Source organism: Sus scrofa, chromosome 2 (assembly GCF_054392235.1).
Source record: "Sus scrofa isolate SSC_HxYL_T2T_F1_AM1 chromosome 2, Sscrofa_HxYL_maternal_Yorkshire_Landrace_v2.0, whole genome shotgun sequence".
In the NCBI taxonomy this organism is placed as follows: domain Eukaryota; kingdom Metazoa; phylum Chordata; class Mammalia; order Artiodactyla; family Suidae; genus Sus; species Sus scrofa.
Window position 1 is genome coordinate 102039746 of NC_139384.1, and position 27828 is coordinate 102067573.

At 36.6% G+C, this 27828-nt stretch overlaps 1 protein-coding gene and 1 long non-coding RNA gene across 18 annotated transcripts in view; both read left to right on the top strand.

The window, feature by feature from the left end:
- The window catches only part of XRCC4 (X-ray repair cross complementing 4), a 335612-nt gene that overhangs the window by 209326 nt on the left and 98458 nt on the right, over nt 1–27828 (top strand). For 4 of the 17 annotated variants that reach the window (XM_085013982.1, XM_085013983.1, XM_085013984.1 and 1 more), the window contains one exon: nt 1570–2587. The exons of the other annotated variants lie outside the window; for them this stretch is intronic. In XM_085013982.1, the coding sequence (XP_084870108.1) occupies nt 1570–1732 (163 nt within the window). In that variant the 3' untranslated portion in view covers nt 1733–2587. Of the gene's footprint in view, nt 1–1569; nt 2588–27828 lie in introns of those variants that run through there. 17 annotated transcript variants of the gene reach the window in all.
- On the top strand, nt 2433–12704 carry LOC146405622 (uncharacterized). Its single transcript, XR_014838217.1, has 3 exons — nt 2433–5705; nt 8589–10673; nt 10951–12704. It is a non-coding gene; the product is annotated as an uncharacterized LOC146405622 (long non-coding RNA).

Genomic DNA, 27828 nt, shown 5'->3' on the forward strand with positions numbered 1-27828 from the left:
CCATTGAGATCTTTTAATACCAACACATTTAGATCTAATCTATTCTTGGTATGACTCCAAAAGTATTTCACTATATGAGTTCTCATGATGCATGTAATCAGTCTGTCTGCTCCATTTACCTCTCTGAGCTCATATACCCTTCTCCCTCTTGCTCACTCTGCTTTAGCCACACCGGCGTCTGTCATATTCTCAAACACATCAGTTGTATCTCTGCTTTTACACAAGCAGCCCTCTACCTGTCTCTCCCTAGAATCTCTTCCCTTAGGTCAGCTTGCTGCCTCCTTTACACCTTAGCTCACATTTCAACTTGATCTTTAAAAAAAAAAAAATGTTATCAGAGTATGGTTCATTTATACTGTATTAGTTTTAAGTGTACAGAAAAGTGAATCAGTCATACATATAAATATATTCATTCTTTTTTCCCATATAGGTTATTACAAACTATTGAGCAGAATTTCCTGTGCTATATATTGTAGGTTCTAGTTAATCATCCATTTTATACAGTAGTGTGTATGTGTTATTCATCTTTGATTACACTCTATCATATTGATATTCCTTCCCACTCCCAATCTACTTCTTTTTAAAATTTTTCTCCATGGAACATGTTACTCTCTAAAATATCATATGGTAATTTATTTTATCTCTCTTTTCACTAAAATTTAAGTGTCATAAGGAGAGTAATTTTTGTATGTTATTTAATTGTTACTAAGATCTTTATGAGTTAATTGCTAGCCGTCATGTTTAGACAAATATAATCTTAAAATTTTATTCTTTATCAATATTATTTCATTATTGTTCAATCTCATCCTTCCTCTAGATCTCTTTTTTGATTTTCAAATATCTTCTAACACTGTGGACTTTTCCTTTTAGTAAATATTACTTTGATACATATTCTTTTAAAAAGCATGATCATGGTACATGGGAGACACCAGTTTTTTTTAAGAACTATATTAGTCAAATAAATAAATCATACCGCTTGCTCTAGGAAAGAAATAAAAGTAATGTGGTCCTCATACTCTGATAATTATCCTTTAACACCAGTTTTAGATAATACTGGGCCTAGTGAAAGAAAATCATTTGATTGCACTAAAAAGTTCTAATTGGAAGCAAAATTGTATTAAAGTTATATTTAATAGTCTTTTTTTTTTTTTTTTTTGTCTTTTTGCTATTTCTTGGGCCGCTCCTGCGGCATATGGAGGTTCCCAGGCTAGGGGTCGAATTGGAGCTGTAGCCACCGGCCTACGCCAGAGCCACAGCAACGCGGGATCCGAGCTGCGTCTGCAACCTACACTGCAGCTAACGGCAATGCCGCATTGTTAACCCACCGAGCAAGGGCAGGGATGGAACCCGCAACCTCATGGTTCCTAATCGGATTCATTAACCACTGCGCCACAACGGGAACTCCTATATTTAATAGTCTTAATTCTCTGTACCCCAGATGGAAAGTAATTTAAGTCATGTGGATGATAACACTTTCAATAGATACTGTTGTTCTAATATTCAATAAGAAATAGTTTTGAGCATTATGGCTGCTATAAATTTATATCAGTTTCACTTCTTTTTTTTTAGAGCTGCAAAATTTGCCGCAAATTTCACCAGCTGTTTCAGAATGACAGAGCAGAGTACATTAAGGAAACCTCCAATTTTTATTTATTTATTTATTTATTTTTGTCTTTTTGCCATTTCTTGGGCTGCTCCCACAGCATATGGAGGTTCCCAGGCTAGGGGTTGAATCAGAGCTGTAGCCACCAGCCTACGCCAGGGCCACAGCAACTCAGGATCTGAGCTGCAACTGCAACCTATACCACAGCTCATGGCCACGGCGGATCGTTGACCCACTGAGCAAGGCCAGGGGTCGAACCGCAACCTCATGGTTCCTAGTCGGATTTGTTAACCACTGAGCCATGACAGGAACTCCAAGGAAACCTTCAAATCTTTTGACAATGAGTGATATCAGAGATCTTAGGACCCCTTCCTCCATGGAAACATTTATATTATTAATATAGAAAAACTTAGATTTAATTATTTTCTTGGGAGCCTGGTGTATTCTATTAAGCCACAGCAAATATTTGTTAATAAGGTTACTGAGCGTTAAATATTTGTTAATAGGTTAACAGTATTCACTTATTTTTCAAAATGCTGTTAATCCCAAGTACATTTTGGAAAATAAACATACAAACAATTTGATATCTCATAGTATAAAGTATGTGGGTGAGTTAGAGCTGTTTTTAGTCACAAACATAGAGGGCTTATTTCATTGCATTAACTGGAATTGTGAAATACAAGTAGGAACATAATGTAATTGCAGAGACGTTGTGATCCCTGAAGAATGGGCTCTATCATGACATTTATCATCTGTGATCAAGGTATAAAGAAATTATAATGTATTGTGATGCTGTTCCTTATTATTCATGATTAAATCACAGCAAAATGGGACAAAGACCAGGAAACCACCTAGAGGTTCACCAGAGGCATTCATATTGAATCTCGTAGAGAGCCAGTTGATTTCTATGAGTTAGTTAATAGTTCATTACCTAATATGTGTGATTATTAAATAAAGCAGCCCTTTTGCAGGTATTATTGCAAATATGTGAATTGTATTTTTAGTTAGAAAATTAATGAGGTTGTACTGGTAAGTTATTTCTTTTTTTATCATTTATTTCTAGATATATTTTTTCCTACTGTACAGGCTGGTGACCCAGTTGCACTTACATGTATACATTCTTTTTTCTCACATTACATGTTTCATCATAAGTGACTAGACAGAGTTCCCAGTGCTAAACAGCAGAATCCCACTGCTAATCCATCCCGAAGGCAACCTTCTGCATCTATTTACCCCAAGTTCCCAGTCCCTCCCACTCCCTTCCTTTCCTATTATATGCTTTCGCACTTATCAATTATTTAATTATTTGTAAATTTTCTTGGCAGAAGTATTTTGTTCTTATTTGGTGTGCATAAATTTTGAATGTTGTTAGATGTTGAATAGGAACCTAATCATAAAATTCAAGTTATTCACTTATATGGCCACTAATAATATTACGATTAGACTGATAAGCCTCTGGTTCATTTTTTTTTCCGTATGCTGCCCCCACAGCATACGGAAGTTCCCAGGTTCAGGGTAGAGTCAGAGCTATAGCCGCCAGCCTACGCCACAGCCACAGCCACGCAGGATCCAAGCCACGTCTGTGACCTAAAACTACAGCTCACAGCAAAGCTGGATCCTTAACCCACTGATTGAGGCCAGGGGTTGAACCCCAGTCCCCATGGATACTAGTCAGATTCCTTACCACTGAGCAATGATAGGCACTCCATCTAGTCCATTTTTCACATTACTGAATTCTACTGAACACTGTAAATTCACCATTTTGCATGGCTTTATATACAGTTAAAACCTCTCCGAAGCTATGTATGTATTCATTTATTCAACAATTATGCAGCATTTACTGTGTGCCAGGTAATAGAACTAAGGGCCGAAGGTACCAGCATGACTAAGTTACCTCACCAAGTGTGATATAGGCTGAATAATTGCCCCCTAAAATGTCCCTCTCCTAATCCCTGGAAACTGTGGATGTTACCATATACAGGGCCACAGACTTTGTAGATGTGATCAAGTCAAGTATCTGGGATTATCCTACGATTACCCTGGAGTATTGAGGTCGAACTAAATCCAATCATATGTATTCTTTTAAGATGGCGGTAAGGAGGATTTAGTACAGAAAGAAAAAGCAGTATGACGTGGAGGCAGAGATGGGGGTGATGTGTCTCCCCTCCAGAGAATATGGCCCTCACCAGAAGCTGGAAGAAGCAGGGAAAAGACCCTTCCCTAGTGGATTTGGAGGGAACCCAGCCTGACTGACCCCTTGCTTTTGACCCAGTGAGACTGATTTTGGACTTGCAGACTATAAGACTGTGAGAAAGTAAATGTGTGTTGTTTTTAATCACAAAGTTTGTGATAATTTATTGCAGCAGAAATGAATTAGTCAACATTTAGTGAAAGTGACAAACACAAAGAACTCATAATTGTGCAGTGAGAGCCCCATAGGAGGGAAGGAAGTGGGAGGACAGACATGGAGCACTAACTCGGGCAGATCAAATTCTATAAAGCTACTTAGAAAATCCGAACTGAGGCTTGACGTAAAAAGAAGAGTTCTCCAAGCAAGGAAGAGGGTGCAAAAATGCTGAGACAAATAAATGAAAAAGTGTAGTGAGTTTTGTAATTCAAAACTTATTTCGAAATGCGTATTTTATTGCAGGAAATACTAGGCTCTGGAATAATTCCTGATGGACTCTTAATATTTTGGTTAGCCATATTTATCAAAGAAGAGTGTAGGCTACATGAAGCATTTTTGGAAAGAGTGATATCATATATACTACAAATAAGATAGAGGAATAATCCATTGTTACGAAAGTAAAAAATAATTATTTCTTCCAGTCACTGTCAGTAGCTGAGAATTTTAGAGAAGTTACTACATGGAAACTTTAGAGAAGATACTACAAGTCATCTCAACAGTATTGTAGTTTAATCAGTTGGAGAGAGAAATCATTTATTCTAGTAATACAAATAATCACTAGCCCTTCAAATCGTAGTAAAAATATGATAAGGGTTTTAGTATAATATTTCTCTTCTCTTCTTTCATTTTTTTTGGATTAGTAAGAATTTTGCCTAGAAGTTTTTGGCCAAGTAAAAAGTAGAGGTCATTTCTCTGTATTCTCCTGTCAAAATAGAAGTAGTGAGGATGATTGAACAAAACATCTGATACTATGCTGGGGACCCCTAGAAATTTTGCAGACTGGACAGAATCTGGATGAGTTTTGAAATCTATTTTCAAAGTTGATTTAAGTATTTGAGAAAGAGAATGGTAGCGAGAAGAGATTATAAATCAAATGGAGATTTACTCGACATGCATCAGGTATCAGTGACTTGGCAATTAGATTATCTAGGGATGGCAAGAAAAGTAAAAGTAAAAAGACAGCTGCTGATTTCATTACTTTTCCCAGAGCTAAGACTGGCTTAGCTGATCACTAGACACTAAGAATTGTATTCCCACACCCTTCACAGTCTTTAGGCATCATCAGACTTTTTAATTTTGTCGGAAAAGACTGGCACTTCCCAAAACACTAGAGAATAAAACCATTTAAATAACATTTTAACCATATTCACTAGGCTTCCCATGGAAGCCCAGTGCTTGCTCCCCTTCTCAGCATCTCCAACTCACCTGAGAGCTGTGGGGCTCTCAACTCCCTCCACCCTAGACCTTCCTGGACTCTGGCCCAAACGCTTGGTAAATTGAACCATGTCTCCACCTCAGTTAAAAATAGGTTTGTAAACTTAGCCAGGCGGGGAGGTCTCACTTCACATTTCATTTTGGCAGAGGGTTTTCTGCAATAATTGCCTCCAATACAGTCTAAAAACTTTGCTGTTAATGCAAAATGTAGTAAAACTGAGAAGGAGATTAGAATTTAGGTAGAAGATGGCAACATTCTGTTCTATTTTAATCAGTGGTCAAAAGAGCTTTCCTATTGTCAAAATTTAAAAAAAATTAAACATATGCATAGTAATTATGCTTAAATAGTGTATGGCACATAGTCTAGGCAATCCTCTCTCTCATTCCTATGAGCATAGTTTCATTTTATTCCTATATACATGACATTTTTCCTGTATATACCTATAAAAATAATCAAGATAATAGTATGATGGAGTTCCTGTCCTGGCGCAGTGGAAACGAATCTGACTAGGAACCATGAGGTTGCGGGTTCAATCCCTGGCTTTGCTCTGTGGGTTAAGGATCTGGCATTGCTGTGAGCTGTGGTGTAGGTTGCAGAGGCAGCTCAGATCTGGTGTTGCTGTGGCTATGGCGTACACCAGCAGCTGTAGCTCTGATTTGACCCCTAACCTGGGAACCTCCATTAAAAAGACGAAAGACAAAAAAAAAAAAAAAAAAAAAAAAAAAAAAAGATAATAGTTATGATAACCTGTAGGAGCAGTGCATCTGCTAATATTCACTTATAGAAACATTTGTTTGGAATATTTTACAATTTCTCCTTCTCATTTTAGTTCTCATTTTCCTGAAAAACAAAAGGTTTCTGTGATTATCCAAAAAATGTACTTATCCCTTAGTTTTATGAAGAGATACCCAAGTGTTTCAGGTATATTGGCAATATCATTAATTTACAGAGACATATACTTTTCTGTTAATTTTCAAGGATTTTTCATAAGTTGTGTCCATTGGCTACTCTGTTAACAAAAAAAATATAGTCTTATGCTATCTCTGTCTCTCTGATTTCTATCCATTCCACCCTAAAACTAGAATCAAATTATTTAGTCTGCTAATCTCTAGACAACAAATTATTTCATTGTGTCACCATTTGACAATAATAGGGAAACTCGGCTGAAAAGTAACTCCCAGTTTAATCAGCCAATATACCAATGTGAATTTCACAAAAGTCACAGTTATACTTGGAATATTGTGTTAATTTATTTAGAATTTTAACAGACTTATCCTTGCTCCAGAGTAACAGATGTAAGAGAGAAATAGTAGAATGTCTGCATTGATGCTTTTTTAAGTATATAAAATGGGGCTTTTGCCCCATTTTTTTTAAGTACCTAAAATGGCTTTTGCTATCCCTGTAGCTTTTTATGCAGCTAGAAGGAAAATACAGTTTTTCTCATTCTAGCAAGAATTCAAAATGCTCTAGTAATTAGCCATAAGATTTTTTAAGGTTGAGATCTATTTGACATTAGTTAACTTAGGAGGGGAAAGATTTTGATTGACTCAAGGTATACCTATTATCACCGTTTAAATTTGAAAATAAACCCACTTTTTAAAAGCAGACTGAAAAATCATTTGAAAATAGAGTTACTGGGTACTCAGAAGACCAATTTGGGTGCCAGGCAATCATCTACAGTGGGATCTCTCCCCCACTTTTTGCTACTTTAAGAGATAAAATCGGAACCTTCAAGTGATTTTTTTGAAGTTGTTTCCTAGAACAGTGTAGAACAGAACAGTCTTTCTTGGCGTGTAGACGTTTCCTATTCTACTCCCTATGCCGACCTAATTCCAAAGTCAACATTCCCTCCTTGCAGTGGAAAGGTTTCTGCCTCATAGTCGAAGCTATCACATAGTTGAGCACATTGTACTTTTAGAAATTGTGACTTTACCTGCTTTCAGCCAGATTCTCTTATTACTAGTAGGCAGTTTTCCTCCAAATTCCATTTTATTTACTCATAATAGAATCTGTCTCTAATTTCCTAAGTGTAATTGAAATAAATTAAGTAATCCGACTAACCAAGCTTGAGCCATTTCACATTTAATATCCTTTATAGGAAAATCCATTTTGGATCTATATATTCTGCTAACATCACATTTTCCATTCTTCCATTTTTGAACTACAATATGGTTTATTTCTTGAAGTTTTGCTTTGACAGGCGTAATTTTGTCATTGTATAGCATGAGTTTTTAGTACCATACAGTTACATTTCTTTTGGTCTTATAACATGTAATTCTTGCCAGAAAGAATCTTATAATCTGTTTCTTAAAGAGTGTAGAAAGAAATAGAAAATCTTAAGAGGCATGTTAAATATCCCTTGAAGTTTGAAACTAACAAGCCCCCTTCCGTAATTGCTTTGCTCTATACCCAGAGGATGGATAAGGAACTCTTCTTGCTGTTCCATGGATATATATTTCACAGTTAACAGTACACTCTATTTTTTAATCAGTAAATTTTTAAATAATGAATGACATAACTATATGTTAATCAGAGATGAAAGGCTCATTATGCATATAGTTTGAAAATATTCTTTCAGGGGAAAGATTGCTACCTGTTTTTTATTTGTATGTTTGCTTACTGAGGTTTAATGACTGTGAAGTAAAATTCATGACTTTCAGTTGTATAGTGCTGTGAATTTCAACAGACATACAGTCAGGCTAGGAAATATGTACATTATCCCCCAAATTTTCTTCATGCTTATTTGTAATCAGTATTGTCTTGTCACACAGAGCCCTAGCAACACTGGTTTTTCCCAGTAGTGTGCTTTTTCCAGGATGTCATGTAAAATAATATAGGACATAACCAGTTTGTCTGACTTCTTTCATGTAGCATAATGCCTTTGAGATTCTTCCATATAACTATGTCAGTATTCCATTGCTTCTAATGGGTAGTTCTCCATGTGTGCATGTATCATGCTTATTTATTTATTCACCTTATAAATTATTTCACCATTAATTATATTATTGTTATTATTATTATTATTGTAAATCTTTAGCTATTATTTTAAAGTACTTACTATGTGCCAGGTCCTATGGCAGACTTTTTTACATAATTTGAATGAGTTAATGCTGCAAATTACAGCACTACATTTTTTTGATTTTTTTTTTTTTTTTTTTGCTATTTCTTGGGCCACTCCCGTGGCATATGGAGGTTCCCAGGCTAGGGGTCTAATCAGAGCTGTAGCTGCCGGCCTACGCCAGAGCCACAGCAACGCAGGATCCGAGCCGCGTCTGCAACCTACACCACAGCTCACGGCAACGCCGGATCGTTAACCCACTGAGCAAGGGCAGGGACCGAACCCGCAACCTCATGGTTCCTAGTCGGATTCGTTAACCACTGTGCCACGACGGGAACTCCAGCACTACATTTTTTTTAACAACAGAGTCAGACTTTAGGTTTGAATCCCATCTCCTCTATTTATTAGTTTTATGGTCTTGGGCAAATTACTCAATACACTTTAATTTTACTATTAAATTTTACACTTTAATTTTACACAGCTATGCAAAGGAGATTATAATAATACCACCTCATAGGGCTGTTGTAAAGATGAAATGGGTTAGTACCTATAGGTACTTATAATAGTGTCTGGCTCTTAGTGTTCAGTAAATGTCAGTTATATTGCATCATATACTTTTCAACAACCATATGAAGTAGTGGTTTTTATCTCAATTTAAAGAGGACACAAGCTTAGAAAAGTTCAGACTTCAGAATCATATGATAACTAAAGTGACAGATCCAGATTTTAATCCAGTTTTACTGACTCCAAACTGATACCTCTTCCATGACAAGACATTACTTACTATTAAATTAAAACCACGGAATCATTCTCTGACATTATGGCAAACTAGACATTCTGAGAAATCTTTCCATTTAAATGTAAAATGAATGAATTACAAGTATACATACATTTTCTAGTACACACATAAATGAGTTCAAAATTATGACAATCTTCAGGACCAAAACAACAACAGGCTGAAGCCAAAGCAGCCGCTCCTTGCTATGAGCAATAAACAAACAAAAATGGAGCTACTCCTGAGATTAAAATGCTGGTTGAGCACTGCCAGTGGAAGACTCCACAAGGCCCTGAGTACGCTTGGGCAGTGCCTCCCGCTCTCAGTAGAACTGAGCCCACATCCTTTCTGGAGGAAGGTCTTAAGATTTTTCAAGGAACAGGTCATATTAATATTATCAAACTTTTCTGCAAAGTAAATGGGAGAACATTCCCAACTCATTCTATAAGGCTAATACAACTTCAAATGCAGAACCAAAGGGGAAAAAAAGATCAAGAGCTTGACCAAGAAAATCACAGACCATTCTTATTCCTGAACATAGATGGAAAAATCCTAAATAGCATTAGAAAACTAAATCTAGCAATGCATTTCTAAGCATTAAAAAAAAGTACATGATGAAAAAGTTGGGTTTCTTTCAGGAAAAGAATAAATTATAATAGACCACTTTAATAGATAAGAGGAGAGAACATATGATCATCTAAATTGGTGCATAGAAATTTAATAAATTTAAACACCCAAACATAATAAAATTTCTTTGAAAATTAAGATTTATAAAAATTTCCTTATTTACCTAACAAAAACTCAGGAGAAATAGAAGCATTTCTTCAGATCAGGAGTCCCACTGTCACTATTTCTATTAAATATTGAATTAGAGGTCCTAGCCAATTCATGGAGAACACAAAAATAAACAAAATGTATAAATCTTGGAAAGGAAGTTTTCAATACTCATAGTTCATGTGACTGACTGACCTTATAGAAATCCAAAGGAATCTACAGATAATATGCACTAATAAGGTATTTATCAAAACGGCTCAGTATATGATTAAAAATATAAAAATTAATTGAATTTTTATACAGTAGTATCAAATGATTAGAAAATGTAATTAAAAACGTACACAGATTAATTTATAAGAAAATGGAAAAAATTTTAAACTTTGAAGGATAGGAAGATTCAGTATCATAAAAAATGTCAATTTTCTCAAAATTGTCTGTAACTCCATTTATAATCACCATGACAACTGGACTTTGGCAAGTTGTTTCTGAAATTTACATAGAAGAACAAAGGCTAATAAGAACAGCCGAAAGTAGTCCTGAAAGAATAAAATAGGGGAACTTTCTCCACCAAATATTATGACTTATTGTAGAGGCAAAGAAAGAAGTAAAAAATGGTCTTGACTCTGATGTAGACAACTAGGTAAACTAAATGAAAGCGTTTTAAGAGTACACCCATGCTTGTATGCAGATTATGACAAAGTGGCAACATAGTTCACTAGGGAAAATGTCGACTATTTACTAGGATAATTGGTTTTCTCTTTAAAAAATAAAGAAATTTGAGTCCCTCCTCACATCGCCATGAAAATAAATTTCCAGTGGATTAAAAATGTGATTATAGGAGTTCCCATCATGGCTCAGTGGTTAACGAATCTGACTAGGAGCCATGAGGTTGCAGGTTCAATCCCTGGCCTTGCTCAGCGGGTTAAAGATCTGGCGTTGCCGTGAGCTGTGGTGTAGGTTGCAGAGCGGCTCAGATCCCTCATTGCTGTGGCTGTGGTGTAGGCCGGCGGCTACAGCTCCGATTCAGCCCCTAGCCTGGGAATCTCCACATGCCACGGGAGCAGCCCAAGAAATGACAAAAAAGACAAAAAAAAAAAAAAAAAAAATGTGATTATAGGAAGTTCCTACTGTGGCACAGTGGTAACAAACCCAGCTAATATCCATGAGGATGTGTGGGTTCTATCCCTGGCCTTGCTTAGTGGGTTAAGGATCTGGCATTAAGCTGTGGTGTAGGTCAGAGACGCAGCTCGGATCTGGCATTGCTGTGGCATAGGCCGGCAGCTACAGCCCTGTTTCGATCCCTACCCTGGAAGCTTCCACATGCCACAGGTGCGGTCCTAAAAAGACATACATACATACATACATACAAATGTGACTATAAAGGGCAGTGGTTTTAAATTTTGGAAAAAAACACAATATTTTTAAGGTCTTGAGGAAGAATTTTTTAAACACGGCTGAAAGAGTGCAACCTCCAAAAGAAAGGCTATATTAATTTGACCACATTAGAGTAGTTTCTGTTCATCAAAAGGCATCATAAAGAAAATGATAAACTACATGCTGAGATTAAATATTTGCAACCCATATAACTAAAAAAAAAAATAATAATTTGTATCTTCTTCCTAAATCAATACAGGCAAGCAACAGTTTAAAAAAAAAAAAAAGCCAAAGACTTAAGTAGACATTTCAGAGAAGAGATGCAAAAATAGTTTTCAAACACGAATGTAGTCACCTTCATTTATTCTTCATAAAACACATTAATTACAAGGGAGGAAACAAGCAACTTTTTAGTAGAGAAGCATGGCAGACACTATCTTGTGCTCAAAGTGAAGAGCATCAGTCATGGTACAAGTAGAAATTGTACATCACCTTAGTAGATGAGGTAAGACAGGCACAGTGGCACTTCTGTCATTGTTCTACCAGAGGTCCATAACTTTAGTCAAACCATGGGAAAAAAATCAAACTCAAATTAAGTACATTCTACAATATAACTGATCAAAAATTGTCAAAAGTACCTCAAGAAATGACTGAGAAAGGAGACTAAAGTGATATGGCCTCAAACATTATGTGTGACTTTGAACTGGATCCTTTTGTTAGAAAGGATGTTATTGGGAGCCTGAATGGAGGCTGAGGATTAGATGGCAGTAAACAGTTAGTGTAGTAGATTTTCTGGTTTTGATTGTTGAATTATGGTTAAGTAGGAGACTGTTTATAAGGACGTTTTTGCTCACCAGATACTAAAGAAGTGAGGTAATGGGATCAGAGTGGCAAGTTATTTTCAAATCATACTTTTCCTACAACCTTTTTCTATCAACCTAAAAAGTAAAATTCTTTTCACATGATGCAGAAGGATACCATTTAACATCATTTTAGCAAATATTTAAAGTTCTGACAGTATCAAGTGTTGGAGAGGAATTGATGAACAGCAAGTCTTCAGCACTGCTAAGGGGAGTGGAAATTAGTTCAAATGTTTTGAAAAACAGTTTGGCAATGTTTTGTAAAAAAGTCAAAATGTTCACATACAGTATGACCCAGAAATTTAGAACCTAAGCATATTACCAAAAAGAAATTCTAGTGTGCTCTAAAAATTTCATGTAAGAATGTTCATAGCTTGGAGTTCGCATCGTGGCGCAGTGGTTAACGAGTCTGACTAGGAACCATGAGGTTGCGGGATCGACCCCTGGCCTTGCTCAGTGGGTTAAGGATCTGACATTGCTGTGCTCTGTGGTGTAGTTTGCAGACGCGGCTCGGATCCTGCGTTGCTGTGGCTCTGGCGTAGGCCGGCAGCTACAGCTCCGATTAGATCCCTAGCCTGTAAATCTCCATATGCCGCGGGAGTGGCCCAAGAAATGGCAAAAAGACCAAAAAAAAAAAGAATGTTCATAGCAGTGTTGTACATATACTTATTAAACCCCCAATATACAATTATACAGCAGTGAAAATGAATGAGGTGGATGAATCATCATTACTTAATGTTCAATGAAAGAAGCAAATCACAGAAGGCTAGCCATGGTGTGATTCACTTTTATAAAGCTTAAAAAGAAAGCAGCACTTATATATCATTTAGGAATATGTATATGTGTAATAAAACTTTCTTTTTAAACCAAAGGGATGATTAATAGACAGTGTAAGTTAGTTCTATACCTCAGTGGAGAGGTAGGGGAGAAGGTTGGAGAAGAAACATGTTAAATTGTAACAATGTTGGTCATTTTGTATTCTTAAGTGGTTAGCAGTGTATTAGTCTGATCTATTTTTATGTTTTATCTTCTATGTGTTTATATAGCATGTGTCAAATATTATATAAAACTAGTTTTAAATTATTGAAAGAACTTGAGTAATTTAAAGTTACAGATTTGAGTTTTCCCTTCTAATATTGGAGAGAAAGGGGAAGACATAGCAAATCAATCTGCCAGGACATTTTTGACTATGGAATCAAACAATAAACACAAGAAAACCCCAGGGCTAAAGCATTAAAAAAATCTCTCAGCATTCTATCCCAAGGGCCCAGGTTATTTGAGAATACTTACAACTGTTTCTATTTCCGCTGCAAAGTACAGCAGGGATAGTTGGTTACAATACTCTAGACGCCTTTGATGCCGTATGCCCTCCTGGTGTATGGTTTCCTAACCAAAGTGTTCCGTAGAAGTAGACTTTGGCATGCTGACTTTCTTTGTTTTGAAGAGTCTCTTTGAAGAAAAAAATTAAACTCTTAAAAGGCTTCACTGTTGGCTAGAGAGGTCCATCTCTACATGTCAGACAGTGCCCCAACACATGAAGAAAACAAGCAATCGATTATGTAAATAGGTAGACAGCTTTATGAAACACAGGCTAGTGACCCTTGGAGCTCAGAGAATCAGTGTTGTAAAACATAGATGATTCCTGACAGCTTTTACGTGGGTGTTGTTTATCTATAATGAATCCATATATATTGAATCAACATTTACAACATATGCAAAAGAAAACATTTGTAATAGTTTGATACTGAGCTCACATTCTGAGGTACTGTAAATGAGTATTTACCCTAGCAGTCATTAATTAGGGATATAGGAGTTGTGTGGCCACTAAACGTTTTATTTTTCTGTCGAAGTAAAATCCTTTGAAAAAGAGAGGATATAATGTAAACTTTATTGGCACAATCTTTACTCATAAAATGCAGCCATAGACATCTGTCCCGGAGCCATTTGATTGGACATATATAATCATCACATACCTCGCCACAAGGATAGTATAGCAAGGCACAGAGAAGAATTTATATTTGAACATCTCGGAGTACCCATTTTTGTATCTTCCAGTACTTCAGGATGGATAGTACCATATGGCTTCCACATAAGTGGACCTGTTACTAATAAACTAGGACTGATGTGTAATTACGTTTTCACTGTTTCATCTGTGAAACACCCTGGGTTATTTTACATGGAAGCATCTGGTTCACATGTGTACAGTGGTTATTCGGTGGTGATTGACATCTGTATTCTTCTAATAAAGTCCCAGTTGCCCAGATGTGAGCCGTTGCCTTCTTTCTTATAGACAAAACCTGCATTTGAAAAATTTGTAACTTGATCTTGAAAATGAACATTTCAGTCTTACACACACAAGCACACTCATACATACCCCTCTTGCACTATGACTGGAACATAGTATAAATATTTCATGCAGTGTATTTCAATTGTTGAACAGAGGTATGTAGGTACCTTTATCTCCTTTTATGTTTGTTTATGTCATGACATCTGTTTTAGATTGTAAGCTCAAAGAGGGCAGTGACCATGTCAGTGTAATATTACGCAGACAGTGTCTAGTAAAGCATAATTCACCTTCAAATGTTTGTTAAGTATTTGTCCATTAAGATGATAATGTTAATGACTTTAAGGAAAAATAGAACTTATGATCTGACTGTAAACACCTTTTGCAGTTGAAGGAATATTTGCTGTAAATGCTCCTGCTTTCACTTTTACACGTCATTATTAGCTAGGTAACACATAAAGCTATGTTGTTTCGGGCAAAATTAGTTTACTTTATGTTAAAATAACCCTATAGTGATGTGTGAGATGAGATTTTAAAAAGATAGAGTTCAAGACAAATTTCATGAAGGTGTAGAATTTCAGCTGAGCCTTCAAGGCTAAGTAGAATTTGGGCATGTAATAATGAAGGAAAAGACATTTGAGGCAAAGGAAAAAAGGAAAAGAGGCACTGGTTAAAAACATGGAGGAGGCCATCAGGCCTGGGTTCAAGTCCGCATTGGCCATTTATGAATAGTGGAAATTTGGGCGAGTCAGTCGAATAGCTAAGGTTTTGGTTTCTTATCTGGAAAATAGAGACCATAGAGTTACTGTGACAATTACATGAATAAGGAGTTTAACACAGTATTTCTCATAAGGAGAACATAGAACAAGTGTTAGCTCTTATTCTTGGTGATCGATTAGTGACTTTGAATAAACTTTCAGCAGAAATTTGAATGTTGAATTTGAAAAAACAGAAATACGAAGGCACCTCCAGGCTGTGTTGGAAGATCTAAAACTTCTAGTTAGGATTCTTATCTGCACCAAGAAAAGCCAAGGTCATCGTTGTCTTCATTTTTTTTAGGGCCATACCTGTGCCATATGGAAGTTCCCAGGCTAGGTATCGACACCACAAGTACAACCACCAAGGCCAGATCCAAGCTACCTCTGTGACCTACACCACAGCTCATGGCAATGCGGGATCTTTAACCCACTGAAGGGGTTAGGGATCAAACCCGCATCCTCATGAATACTAGTTTGGTTCGTAACCACTGGGCCACAACAGGAACTCCAGGTTTGTCTTCATAAAAAGTTATCTTCTTCCCTCTTAATTTACTCTCTTAAAATACATATGTGACAGTGTCACATTGTAGCATATTTATATGTACTTGAATTAAAATATCAAAATCTCAATGAATGAGAAACTTTCCCGTGAATAAGTCACTTTTTTTGTCCTTTTACCTATCTTCTGCACACAAGGTTCAGAAGCATTGTCTGCTCTAACTTCTCCTGAATCCTGTGAAAAACCCCTTTGCCTTATTTCCAAATTAATAATAAACATTTATTTCATGTGTGAGAATTTGGTCCACACTTCAACTTGGAGTTACAAAACACTTACCTTCTGTCATAGGTCAGATGACCTAATCTAATTTCCTCCAGAAAAATAAACGAATATAGCAGTTGGTGTATAATATTCATGAGGTCCACATCTGAAGTACAGTAGCAAAACCTTTTATGACTTGGAAGCAAAATGGCAGCTGTCTTCAATGAGAAACCTAAAGAATTTCTACTTATGTTGGTAGTATGCAGCTGTTTTAATGAATACTTTTCACCTTCTCAAATTTTCATGACTGTTTTTTTCCAGGTTTATATGGATGGTTACTGTGGTTGTTGTTCACATTAACATAGAACTTTCTCCTAAAAATAATTTAAGGGGGAGAAATAAATTAAGACTTTGGAATTGCAAGATTATAAATTAACTATATTTCAATTTAAAAATAAAAATAATTTAATTGCCAGGTAGTTAAAATAAATATGCTACTTTCTTGGTTGTAAGCTGTACTTCTCTTAGCATTCCTAAGAGTAAGAAATTTTAGGAACTGAAGTCTTATAATTAACCAGTTTCAATTAGAATTAAATAGACCATCACTTAGGAAGAGTAGCTTCAAGGATGTTTATTGATATGTGATTTGCAATAAGCATTTAAATTGTGTCCAGTTTTTGATATGAATCAAGATCAGTTATACTTTTGGAGTTCCCATCGTGGCACAGTGGTTAACGAATCTGACTAGGAACCATGAGGTTGCAGGTTCGATCCCTGGCCTTGCTCAGTGGGTTAAGGATCTGGCATTGCCATGAGCTGAGGTGTAGGTTGCAGACGCGGCTCGGATCCTGCATTGCTGTGACTCTGGCATAGGCTGGCAGCTACAGCTCTGATTAGATCCCTAGCCTGGGAACCTCCATATGCTGCGGGAGCAGCCCTAGAAAAAGCAAAAAGACAAAAAAAAAAAAAAAAAAAAAAAAAAAGATTAGTTATACTTTTGAGGTAGCCCAATGTAAGTACTATAAGGTCATTAATTATGTAGACCCATAATTATTGACAAAGATATTCCCCAATGAATTATTAAGAAAAATATAATAAAAAGTACTTTTCATAGTGTAATTATTTTTAAAAGATGTATGTATGTATATCAGCTGTATATAAATTCAAAAAAGGTACATACTAAAATACCAACAGGTGAATAGACAGGGGTTAATCTTTATTTTATTCCATTTTAATGAAAAATTTTAAGTCTTTGTATGCATATTTTATTTAAATATTTATTTGAAAGTTATTTACTTTTTGGTTGCTTGCATCCACTGGAATTGTCAGAGGATTTCGGAATTCCTGTATTTGAAACTTAAGTCTTCTTGAGAAATTATTAGGGAAATTCATTATTTCTTTTTACCAAATGTTTATTTTAAAAAGTAATTATTTCATCCTCAAGAATATCTTTTATAATGATTCAGTACCCAAAATAAGGAGAGGAGTTAGTAACAGAAAATTTAGACTCAGCTTTGGATGAAACCAAAAAATTATACTTTTCTATCCTGAAAATACCATTCTAGAATTTTGGACCTTGAAGGGGCATTCAGATGTAAAAGTAGCCTTTTACCCCATCCCACCTAAATGCCGGATGTTTGGATAGTGTCTGTCATTATTTTAATAAAATTTCCACGAATATAAACAAACATTTCTCTTAGTGTTCTGATATAACAACCAGTTCTGTTTTCTTTATGAAAAAAGTTACTTAAGGAAAGAAAAGTTATTGCTATTATGAATAAAAATTACTTTTAGGAGTTCCCACTGTGGCACAACAGGATCTGTGCCATCTCTGCAGGACCAGGACCCAGATCTGATCCCTAGCTGGCACAGTGGGGTAAAGGATACAGCATTGCTGCAGGCACGGCATAAGTCACAACTGTGGCTCAGATCTGATTCCTAGCCTAGGAACTGCATATGTCATGGGGTGACCACAAAAGAAAAAAGTTACTTACTTTTTTTTTTTGTCTTTTTAGGGCTGCACCCACGGCATATGAAGGTTCCCAGGCTAGGTATCCAATCGGAGCTGTTGCTGCCAGCCTACGCCAGAGCCACAGCAACGCCAGATTTGAGCCACTTCTGTGACCTACACCACAGCTTACAGCAATGCCGGATCCTTAATCCACTGAGGGAGGCCAGGAAGCAAACCCACAACCTCATGGTTCCTAGTCAGATTCATTTCTGCTGCGCCAGGATGGAAACTCCCCCCCAAAAAAATTGCTTTTACTCATTAACAGTCAAGTATCTCTTCAAGAGTTATTGGAAATTACCATGTAGTAAACATCTAGTAGCATTTTATATGTAACTTTTTTTTTTTTTTTGTCTTTTTGCCATTTCTAGGGCTGCTTCTGCAGCATATGGAGGTTCCCAGCTAGGGGTCTAATCAGAACTGTAGCCACCGGCCTACGCCAAAGCCACAGCAAGAGGGGATTCCAGCTGTGTCTGCAACCTACACTACAGCTCACAGCAATGCTGGATCCTTAACCCACTGAGCAAGGCCAGGGATCGAACTCACAACCTCATGGTTCCTAGTGGGATTCGTTAACCACCAAGCCATGCCGGGAACTCCATAATGTGTTTATTTTTATGTATACAACTGCAAATACAAATAAGCCTACTGTAAGCACAGATGTATTCCTGAATCTAGATTTGAAATTTATTTTTTAATCTTGTAAATCAATACTTTGTACCTACTTCATCACAGCATGTTAATATTTGTTTAAATATATTTTCCCTCAACTAGACTGAGATTTTCAAAGTCTAGGGTTATGTTTTATTTGCTCATCTCAAAGACTAGGACACTGCCTTATACTGAGAAAATACTGAAGTAAAGGAATGTATGAAAAACAGGTTCATATAATTGTGCTGATCACTAGTTCTCATCATCAGTACTTTCTAATAGTTTGTTAATATCATAGGCTAAGTAGTCTTAGTGGAATGATCTGTAAAAATTATTATTTTTAATATTTCTTTTAAAAAAATGTGTCCTGGGCTTGTTTTCGTCTTTTTGTCTTTTTTTTTTTTTTTTTTTTTTTTTTTTGCTATTTCTTGGGCCGCTCCCGCGGCATATGGAGGTTCCCAGGCTAGGGGTCCAATCGGAGCTGTAGCTGCCAGCCTATGCCAGAGCCACAGCAACGCGGGATCCGAGCCGCGTCTGCAACCTACACCACAGCTCATGGCAACGCCGGATCCTTAACCCACTGAGCAAGGGCAGGGATCGAACCCGCAACCTCATGGTTCTTAGTCGGATTCGTTAACCACTGCGCCACGACGGGAACTCCTGGGCTTGTTTTCAAATAGACTATTAAGAACAATTCTTTGCTAAGTTGTGACTCTCCTATATGTGGTTAAACTATACAAAAGACACCCATGGTTCCAGCCTTCTGGAAACTTAACATTCTTACAAACGCAATTTTTGAGGGCTCCTCTAGTCACTTCCAAACTTCTTAGTTATAGAAAAGTGTCCATTGATAGATTAGGAAACGTCAAACATCTTTCTTCTTTTGCAGTTTGATGAATGGGACTGTTTTTACAGAAAGCAAAAGATAATGCACTATAGACAGCAATTTAAAAGACTTAAAATTTAAGATTTTCCCTGTTTATCCTTCCACAGAGGCCCAGTAACATTTTGAGGGGACTTTGGAGGTTATATATATTGTACAGGAAGTTATGAGCAGACTGTAGAATCTAGCTGAATATTTTCCTTGCATGTTTATAGCCTGTTCAATTTTCATGGTTGTCTTTTGGAGTTGCATGTGAATTTATGGATGACAGCTTTCCTAATTCCAAACAAGTGTTAGAATTTCTTGGTTTAACATTTTAATTTCTGTTTATGGTTTCTGATTTTTGAAATCTGATTCTTCTTCTTCATTGATTATTGATGGTGAGATTGATAGTGATAATTCCCTGTTGCTAACAGGGATCACATTTCTTCTCAGAATACAAGATGTATGGAGCTGGAGATTTTAGTCACTTCTGACTTTTACTTGTATTAATAGTGAAAGCATGATTGCTTCTTCTTTTTCCTTGTTGTCTCACAATAGCTAAATACAAGAGACTTGAATTAACTAACAGTCCTAAAGCTTAAGTAATAACAATAGTAGTAAAAACAATAATTTAATGAAACAATAGAAAGTCCAACTAACTAGAGTCTTGTGATAGTTAGGTTCCAAGTATGTGTTTACTTAGAAGTTGATCAGCATTTGCTGGTGAGACTTTAGCCATGAGGATTGAAACACCATCCATTTAACCACAAGCCTCCTTCCCATACATTCCAGTAAAGTGGAGTATAACTAAATTAATGGCATTAGTGTGAACTTCTGAGCATATATTATAAATGTTCAAAACTACTTGGAAAAATAAATAAGTGATTTTATAATGGAAAGCGAGCTAACTTGTGAACAGCAAAAGTTGTCAGAACTTAAAATTTCCTTGCTCAAGTATAATTTTTTTGTGATGGCATTTCTAAAAATCTGTGTATTTGCCCTTCTGATCTGGAATGGTTTTGATTCTGTATAAATTACATGTAAAACTAACTCTGTCTTTTTTCACACTCAACTCTAAGAGGAAAAAGGCAAACACCCTCAACAAAACACTTCTTAGTTAATTTCAACACACTGTTCTTTACTCTAGGAATTGTGCCAAATTCTGACAGAAACAGTGATCCTAAATCATAGTCCTTGTTCTCTTGTTGCTTACAGTGTAAGCAACAAAGATGTGCAGAATTTAAGTCTGTGGTTGGCATTCCTTCCACTGAAAAGTGATTTCCATGTCTCCTCCCCTTAAATCAGTGCGGGCTTTTGATTCTTTAGTAGACAGTAGAAGGCAGGAAAAATGATTCTGTGCAATTTCAAAAGGCTAAGTTAGAAATGGCACCTCATGCTTACAGCCCTAAGCTTCCAAGCAAGAAGTCTGACTATCCTAGGACAGCAAGGAAGCCAAGCCACTGAAGAGTCCCCAGGAGCCAGTACTATTCTTTCGGGGCTCCCAACCAAGCACCAGATATGAGTGAATGAGTTTTCAGAGGATTCCTGCTCCCAACCATCATGTCAGCCACAGTTTTCCAGGATTCCCAGTTAAGGCCCTGACACCATGGCACAATTACAAACCATCCTCACTGTGCCCTGTCCATATTTCTGATTCATATAATAAAATAGTCATGGGTTTTGTGCCACTAAGTTTAAGATAGTTTTTTACACAGCAGTGGTTACGGGAACAAAGACCTACTCGATTTAAGATGTACCGTGAGAGAATAGGATACAACTAATTCCTCTGCCTAGGAAGCTTTCCCAGAAGCAGTCACATCTGAACTTGGCTTTTAATGATGAGTAGGAGCCTGCTAAGCAAAGAAAGTAGGAGAAAGGGTCCTCAAGCTAAGGGAACTATATGGAAAGGTATGGCAATGAAGATGATGATGTCTATGGTGGATGAGAAGTTTAGTGTGGGAGAGTATTGAATAGTTACAGCCAGAAAGGTAGACATGAAGCTAGAAATTCCTTTTTTTTTTTTTTTTGCTATGCCAAGAAAGTTTCAACTATAGCCTTATAGCGTACAAAGTAATAATAAGACTCATGTTGTGGAAAGATAACTTATTTGCAGCAGTTGGAAAATAGGCTGAAGGAGAAAAGTCAACAATTATATAGTTCAGATGGCAGATTATCAAAACTGAGATATATAGCCTTCTTAATAGTAGCAAAATAAGATGAGTTAGGTAACAATGTTTATTTAAATTGCTAATCAGTTATTTACTGAATTTATCTGTTCAGGCCTTAATAACTAAATGCTACAGCCAGTTCTGAATTTTGACAAATAAAACCAATGCCTTTACAAAACATTTGTTAATGATATTTCTGAATACCATGTAAAAGTTTCCTCCACTGTAAATTTCAGAGAATTATGATTAATTAAATAATACAAATTTTATATTTTTTAAGACATTGATTGAAGAGGGACATTTAAAGAAATGAGACCAGGAGTTCCCATCATGGCTCAGTGGTTAACAAACGTGACTAGTATCCATGAGGACATGGGTTCGATCCCTGGCCTCGCTCAGTGGATTAAGGATCTGGCATTGCTCTGAGCTGTGGTGTAGGTCTCAGTTGCGGCTCAGATCTGGCATTGCTGTGGCCATGGTGCAGGCCGGCAGCTACAGCTCCAATTAGACCCCTAGCCTGGGAACCTTCATATGCCAAGGGTTTGGCCTTAAAAAGACAAAAAAAAAAAAAAAAGAGAGAGAGAGAGAGACCAAATTGTACCAGTTAATACACTAATGGAACCATATGAGGTACTTAATCTCCTTCCCCAAAATAAACATTCATTCAGCAAAAAAAATTGAAAAAAAATGGTAATTTATATGAGCATAAAGATATCATAATTAGAAAATTTATATAGTACACTTAGTAAAGATAAGTATATAAACATAATACACAACTATAGTCAAAAGCTTTCTATGTGGGTTAGATTGACGTTCAGTAGTGACATTTGAACTTTGATTAGAATCATACCATATGTGTAATAAACTTTTCCAGGGCAAAAATGTTACATATAAGGTTTTTCTCCAGTCATTCTGACCATATAGACTGAATCCTCCATGGCTTGTGTTGCCTTATCTCACACTGATTGGCCACGAGTTGTGAGGTATAGTGACTTGTTTTAAAAATATTCTAAACAACTTGGTTTTACTCTACACTTTGGTTGTATTTTTAAAGTCAACTGAAAAGCTTAATCTTTTTAATTCAAAATCAAAATCCACAGAATTTTGTAGATTGTTTCCATCTGCCTTCTTATGGTTCTGTGACCCCTTTTTGGCATGTTTCTTTAAGGCAGACAGAACATCTCCCAGAATTTGAGCAGAGACTCTCTGTACATTTGCCAATAATATCACATTGAATGAGTATACTTTGGGAAGAAATATCTTTTGTTTGTTCATTTTACATATCATTTAAATAATGCTTATTTTTCTAAAAGTCATCTGATGTTGGTTATGTTACAGAATAGTCTATCTTTTTGGGGGGGTGAAGGAGAAAAACGTAGCTTTATTATTTTTCCAGGCAAAAGGGGCCGCAGCAGGCTAGTGCCTTAAAGATGGTGCCCCACCTTGGGAGAGATTAGGAGGTGGTTTTAGTTTGAGGAGTGGAAAATAGGGCCACAGATAAGGATCAGGGTAGAAGCAAGCTTGCATTGTCTTTCAAAGCTGGTGGTTAGTGGCCCCAGGACTGGTTCTGATGATGGTCTTCCTTCTTCCCAGAATGAAGAATGCTTCATCAAGTAGTTCTTCCATTTGTTGGGGGTTTTAATTCTGCAGAAAGGATTTTTGAGTGATTATTTAGTTAGTGCACATTCTCCTTTTGGAAGTTCAATGAAGCCAAGCACTGTCTTTCTTATTCAGCACTGTATCCTTAGAACCTGGAGCTTAATGAGTGTCTGGACTTACTGAGGTTCAAGTTCTTCATGCCTCCACTCAGAAGAAATTTAGCTGGAGATCAAGTGATAGGCAAGAAATAGTTTTATTAAGATAGGATGCTTGTGAGAGATTCAAGCAGGCAGACAAGGAGGCTCTGCATATGTGCTTTAAAAAGTCAGACTGCTGCATAATCTTTAGGCAGTCATTCCATTAAAGCCCACATAAATATTCAGGAAGGATATAGAGCTGACCAATATTCAACAAATCAGGGGAAGGGGATAGGTAGGCCATAGCACAGAATGACACTGATGACAGGTTTGCTGCTTTGTGAGCCAAGGAATTAATTAGAGTGGGTAATTTTGAAAACACTAAGAAACAAGTCCACTAGCACAGACTAAAATCATGGAAATATCTCTTAATTAAAATAGAAACTGGATTCTCATACTGTAAAACAAAAGGCAGTGGAGCTTTAAAAAGAGAGAGAAAGAGAAAAAAGGCAGTGGAGATGAAGAAGTCTAACAAAGTGGATTGCTTATTGGCCAGGGAAATATAATCATTCTAATTTATCTACAGGCAAAACAAAATATTTAGTGAAAAAGTTCGCCAAGTATTTCTCTGAAGAGAAAAAGCAAGTGCTTTTTAAGTGTTAGAAAGAAGGTTCGGTGACACATAGGCTAATTAAGGATCAAAACTAGGTTCTGAATAGGGCAGAATGAGTCTATACATCAGTACACAGTTAGTAAAAAAATTTTAAAAAGCAAGCCCCATTGTGTATTGGTCCAGAATAAATCTGAGCAAGTGTTTAGGTTCAGTTTGGATCTGGTGTAAGAAGGTCACTCAAAGTGCCTCATCTGGGCAAACTATAATAATTTGCAGGCCCAGTACAAAATCAAAATGCAGAGCCCTTTTGTTCAAAATTACTAAGAATTGGGAGCTATATCTAGTCACTTGTGATGGGGCATTGATGGAGGATAATGTGAGGAAAAGAATATACATATGTATGTGTGACTGCATCACTGCTGTACAGTAGAAAATTGACAGAACACTGTAAACCAGCTATAATGGAGAAAATAAAAATCATTTAAAAATGAAATAAAATAAGATTTCCATAAAAAAATTACTATGAATTGCAAGATAGTAACAACAGAACATTAAAGCAGAAATAAGGTCACCCTAAGCTTGTGGCCATGTGTGAGTGACAGCACAAGTCACACACATAACAAGGTGGCATTGTCTGCGGTTCTTTAATAGCCTTACTTGTTAGAGCTGTCATAGGGAAAGATAGCCTCTGTTTTGTTATCCACTAGAGAAGGGACATTGTAAGTGTATGTGCAGGGAGCTCAGCTGCTCAGGGTTACCTCTGCCTTGGACCATTTGTTCACCCTGTATCCCAAGCATCTTGCACAGTCTCTGACCCATGTTAAGCACTCAGGAAATAGTGGGTGAGTAGGTGATGAATGATGTAGTTACCAGCGTGTCTCAATGATTCTGGTTCAGTTCATCCCTAGATCAGAAGCCCCCGTGTGGATTCTTTTGCACCTCAGGCCATATTTCCACAGACCTTGCAGAGGTCTCCTCTAGCCAGCTTGAGAGCTTCTTTTAACCCTGGTCCTTGTGCATTCTTATCTTACTCAACCTGTTTTTCTGTTACGTGATCCTGAAACATCTTTAAACATCTTTAAAGTTTAAACATCTTAAATTTCCAAAATTTGCCATGTGCTGTAACATAGACTCAGGTTCCAGAAAATAAGATATGGGGAGTTCCCATCCTGGCTCAGTGGAAATGAATCTGACTAGCAACCGTGAGGATACGAGCTCGGTTCCTGCCCTCCCTCAGTGGGTTACAGATCCAGCATTGCCGTGAGCTGTGGTGTAATTCACAGATGCGGCTTGAATCTTACATTTCTTTGGCTGCGGTGTGGGCCAGCAGCTACAGCTCTGATTTGACCCCTAGCCTGGGAATCTACATATGCTGTGGGTGTGTCCCTAAAAAGCAAAAAAAAAAAAAAAAAAAAAAAGGATACAGACTTCTTGTTTTTGAAAGAGTGGTAGGCAGAATTAAACACCCTCCTCCAAAAACAAAAAGTCCTTATCTTATTTTCTGGAATATGAGTCTGTTAGAGCACATGGCAAATTTTGAAAATTAAGGCTACAAATGGATTAAGGCTGCTAATCAGCGGATCATAAAAGTGAAGTATCATGGTTTATTCAGATGGGTTCAGTGTACCTCAAAGGCTCTTAAGGAAGAAGGAGGCAGGAGAGTCAGAGAAAGAGATGTGACAAAGGAAGAAGAGTCAGAGTGATGTGATGGGAGAAGGAATCCACCTGCCACTGCTGGCTCTGAAGATGGAGGAAGGGAGTAGCCTCTGGAAGCTGGAAAAAGCAAGTAAACAGATTGATTCTCCGCTAGAGTTTCCAGAGAGGAACACAGTTCTGCCAACACCTTCATGTTGGCCCAGTGAGATGTGTGTCAGATTGCCAACCTCCAGAACTGTAAGATAATGAATTTGTGTTGTTTTAAGCCGCTATGTTATGGTAATTTGTTATGGCAGCAGCAGGAACCAACAGCTGGCCCCACATTGTGGGGAAACTATCACTTCTGGTCTCTGGTTCATTGGAAGTCACTAACCTCCAGGGTTGGGTGTTATTGCCGCCCATGGTTTTTTAATTTCTCTTGGTAGCCAGAAGTAGACTTCTGTTGTTTTTTGTGTGTGTGTTTTTCTTTTCCTTCATTGGACCTCTTACGTTTTGAGGTTCAGACTAGTAAATGCTATATTCTCAGAGAAGCAAGTGAGGCAGGCTGTTTCACAAACACTAGTTTCTGGGTATATAAGTAGCTGAGATATCATGAGAAAAGAGGCTTTGGCTGCCAAATTCACTTGTAAAACCCAGATAAAACAAGCTGCTTTTTTCTTAAAACGCTTTAAAAAGGTATAATAAAATAAGGTTTGTTTTTTGTTTTTTGTTTTTTTTAATCTCAGCAGTTTGAGACTGTACAGCAAAGAGTGTCCCTGTTCTTTTGCCCAAACTCTTCTCTCCAGAGTCAGCCATTGCTAGTTTCTTATGAATCTTTTCAGTAATATTCTGATATTCTAATATCAATAATATTCTGATATTTTACCTGTATTATATATATTTATACACAAATATACACATACATAAACATATATGTGTGTATATATGTAGTAATAATATACATGTACACACTCGATTTTATATACACATTCTTCTGTGCCTTGTTTTTGTGTTACCTAATAATTCAATTAACAAGTCTATAGAAGAACATTCATAGCTTTAAATGTATCATACGCTCATGAAACACTTTAGAGGACTTAATGGAAAAAATATTTTCCAAACATTTTGGACCATAGATTTTATTTTTTTAGAGTACTTCATGGAACTACTTTTTGTGACACACTGCACAACACCAAGCTGCTTTCCTCTGGAGTAGAAGTGAGTATTTAGTGACACACACACCCACACACACTGGTATAGCATGAGAGATACAGATTTCAGAGTGAGAGAAACTTAGGCTAATATTCTGGCTGCATTGTTGACTTGCATGCCTACTCACGACCCTGTTTACTGGCTACGTGGCTTTGGGCAGATTGCTTAACTTTATTGAATCTTCTTGTTAATACTCTTTACCTCATTTATTCAATCATTTGTTCATTAATTAATACATGCAATCATTGGAACATTTATGAACCAGGTCACATAAAGGAGAGTTGTTCTACTTGAGAAACTTCTAGTCTGGTGAAGGAGGCTTCATTTATAGCAGACCAGATAGCGGAAAGCAATGGCCTGCTTAAAGTTATAGAGACTCATTTTCTATTAAGACGACAGTTTTCTTCTTTTATAGGCACAGATCATCAGTAGCAAATGTCACCTATACCATTTTACAACTTGCAAGGAATACGGGAAGTTTAATATAGGATTTTTCATGTATTGATTTTTTAATAGATGGACTTTGATATTACTCATCTAATGAGTTACCAGAGTGATGTTATTTATCTAAATAAAATAGAATAAGAATGACAAACTCTTCCAATTTATTGTTATGAAATCCCTGTATAAATTTTGGCATCCCTGTGGATTATAGATATATTAATGATTCTGACTTTAAATGTTGAATTGCATAGAACTAGACAATCTTGTTTTCAAATCCATAATATGAATATTCCACAGGAAAATTTCATAATTATTCCTTCCCAATATCTATAAATCAACCAAGTATATCCTAACATTGTGTATTTATTTATATTTTTCATTTCTTTGCTTCATTCAAAATTACTTATTTCAAAAGCATATTTCTATTTTCTTCTTGTTCTTGGTAAGATAAACAGCAAAGGGATACTCATTAGATAAAATATTTAGGGGTTTAATTGAAAATAGCTAATGTAATTCCCTCTATTTGCCATTTTAGTTTCCAGAAAGAAAGTTTCAACTTTTTTTTTTTTTTTTTCATTTTATTAGACCAGTGAAATGCTGTCTGGGCCTATTGAGTTCCAGACAATG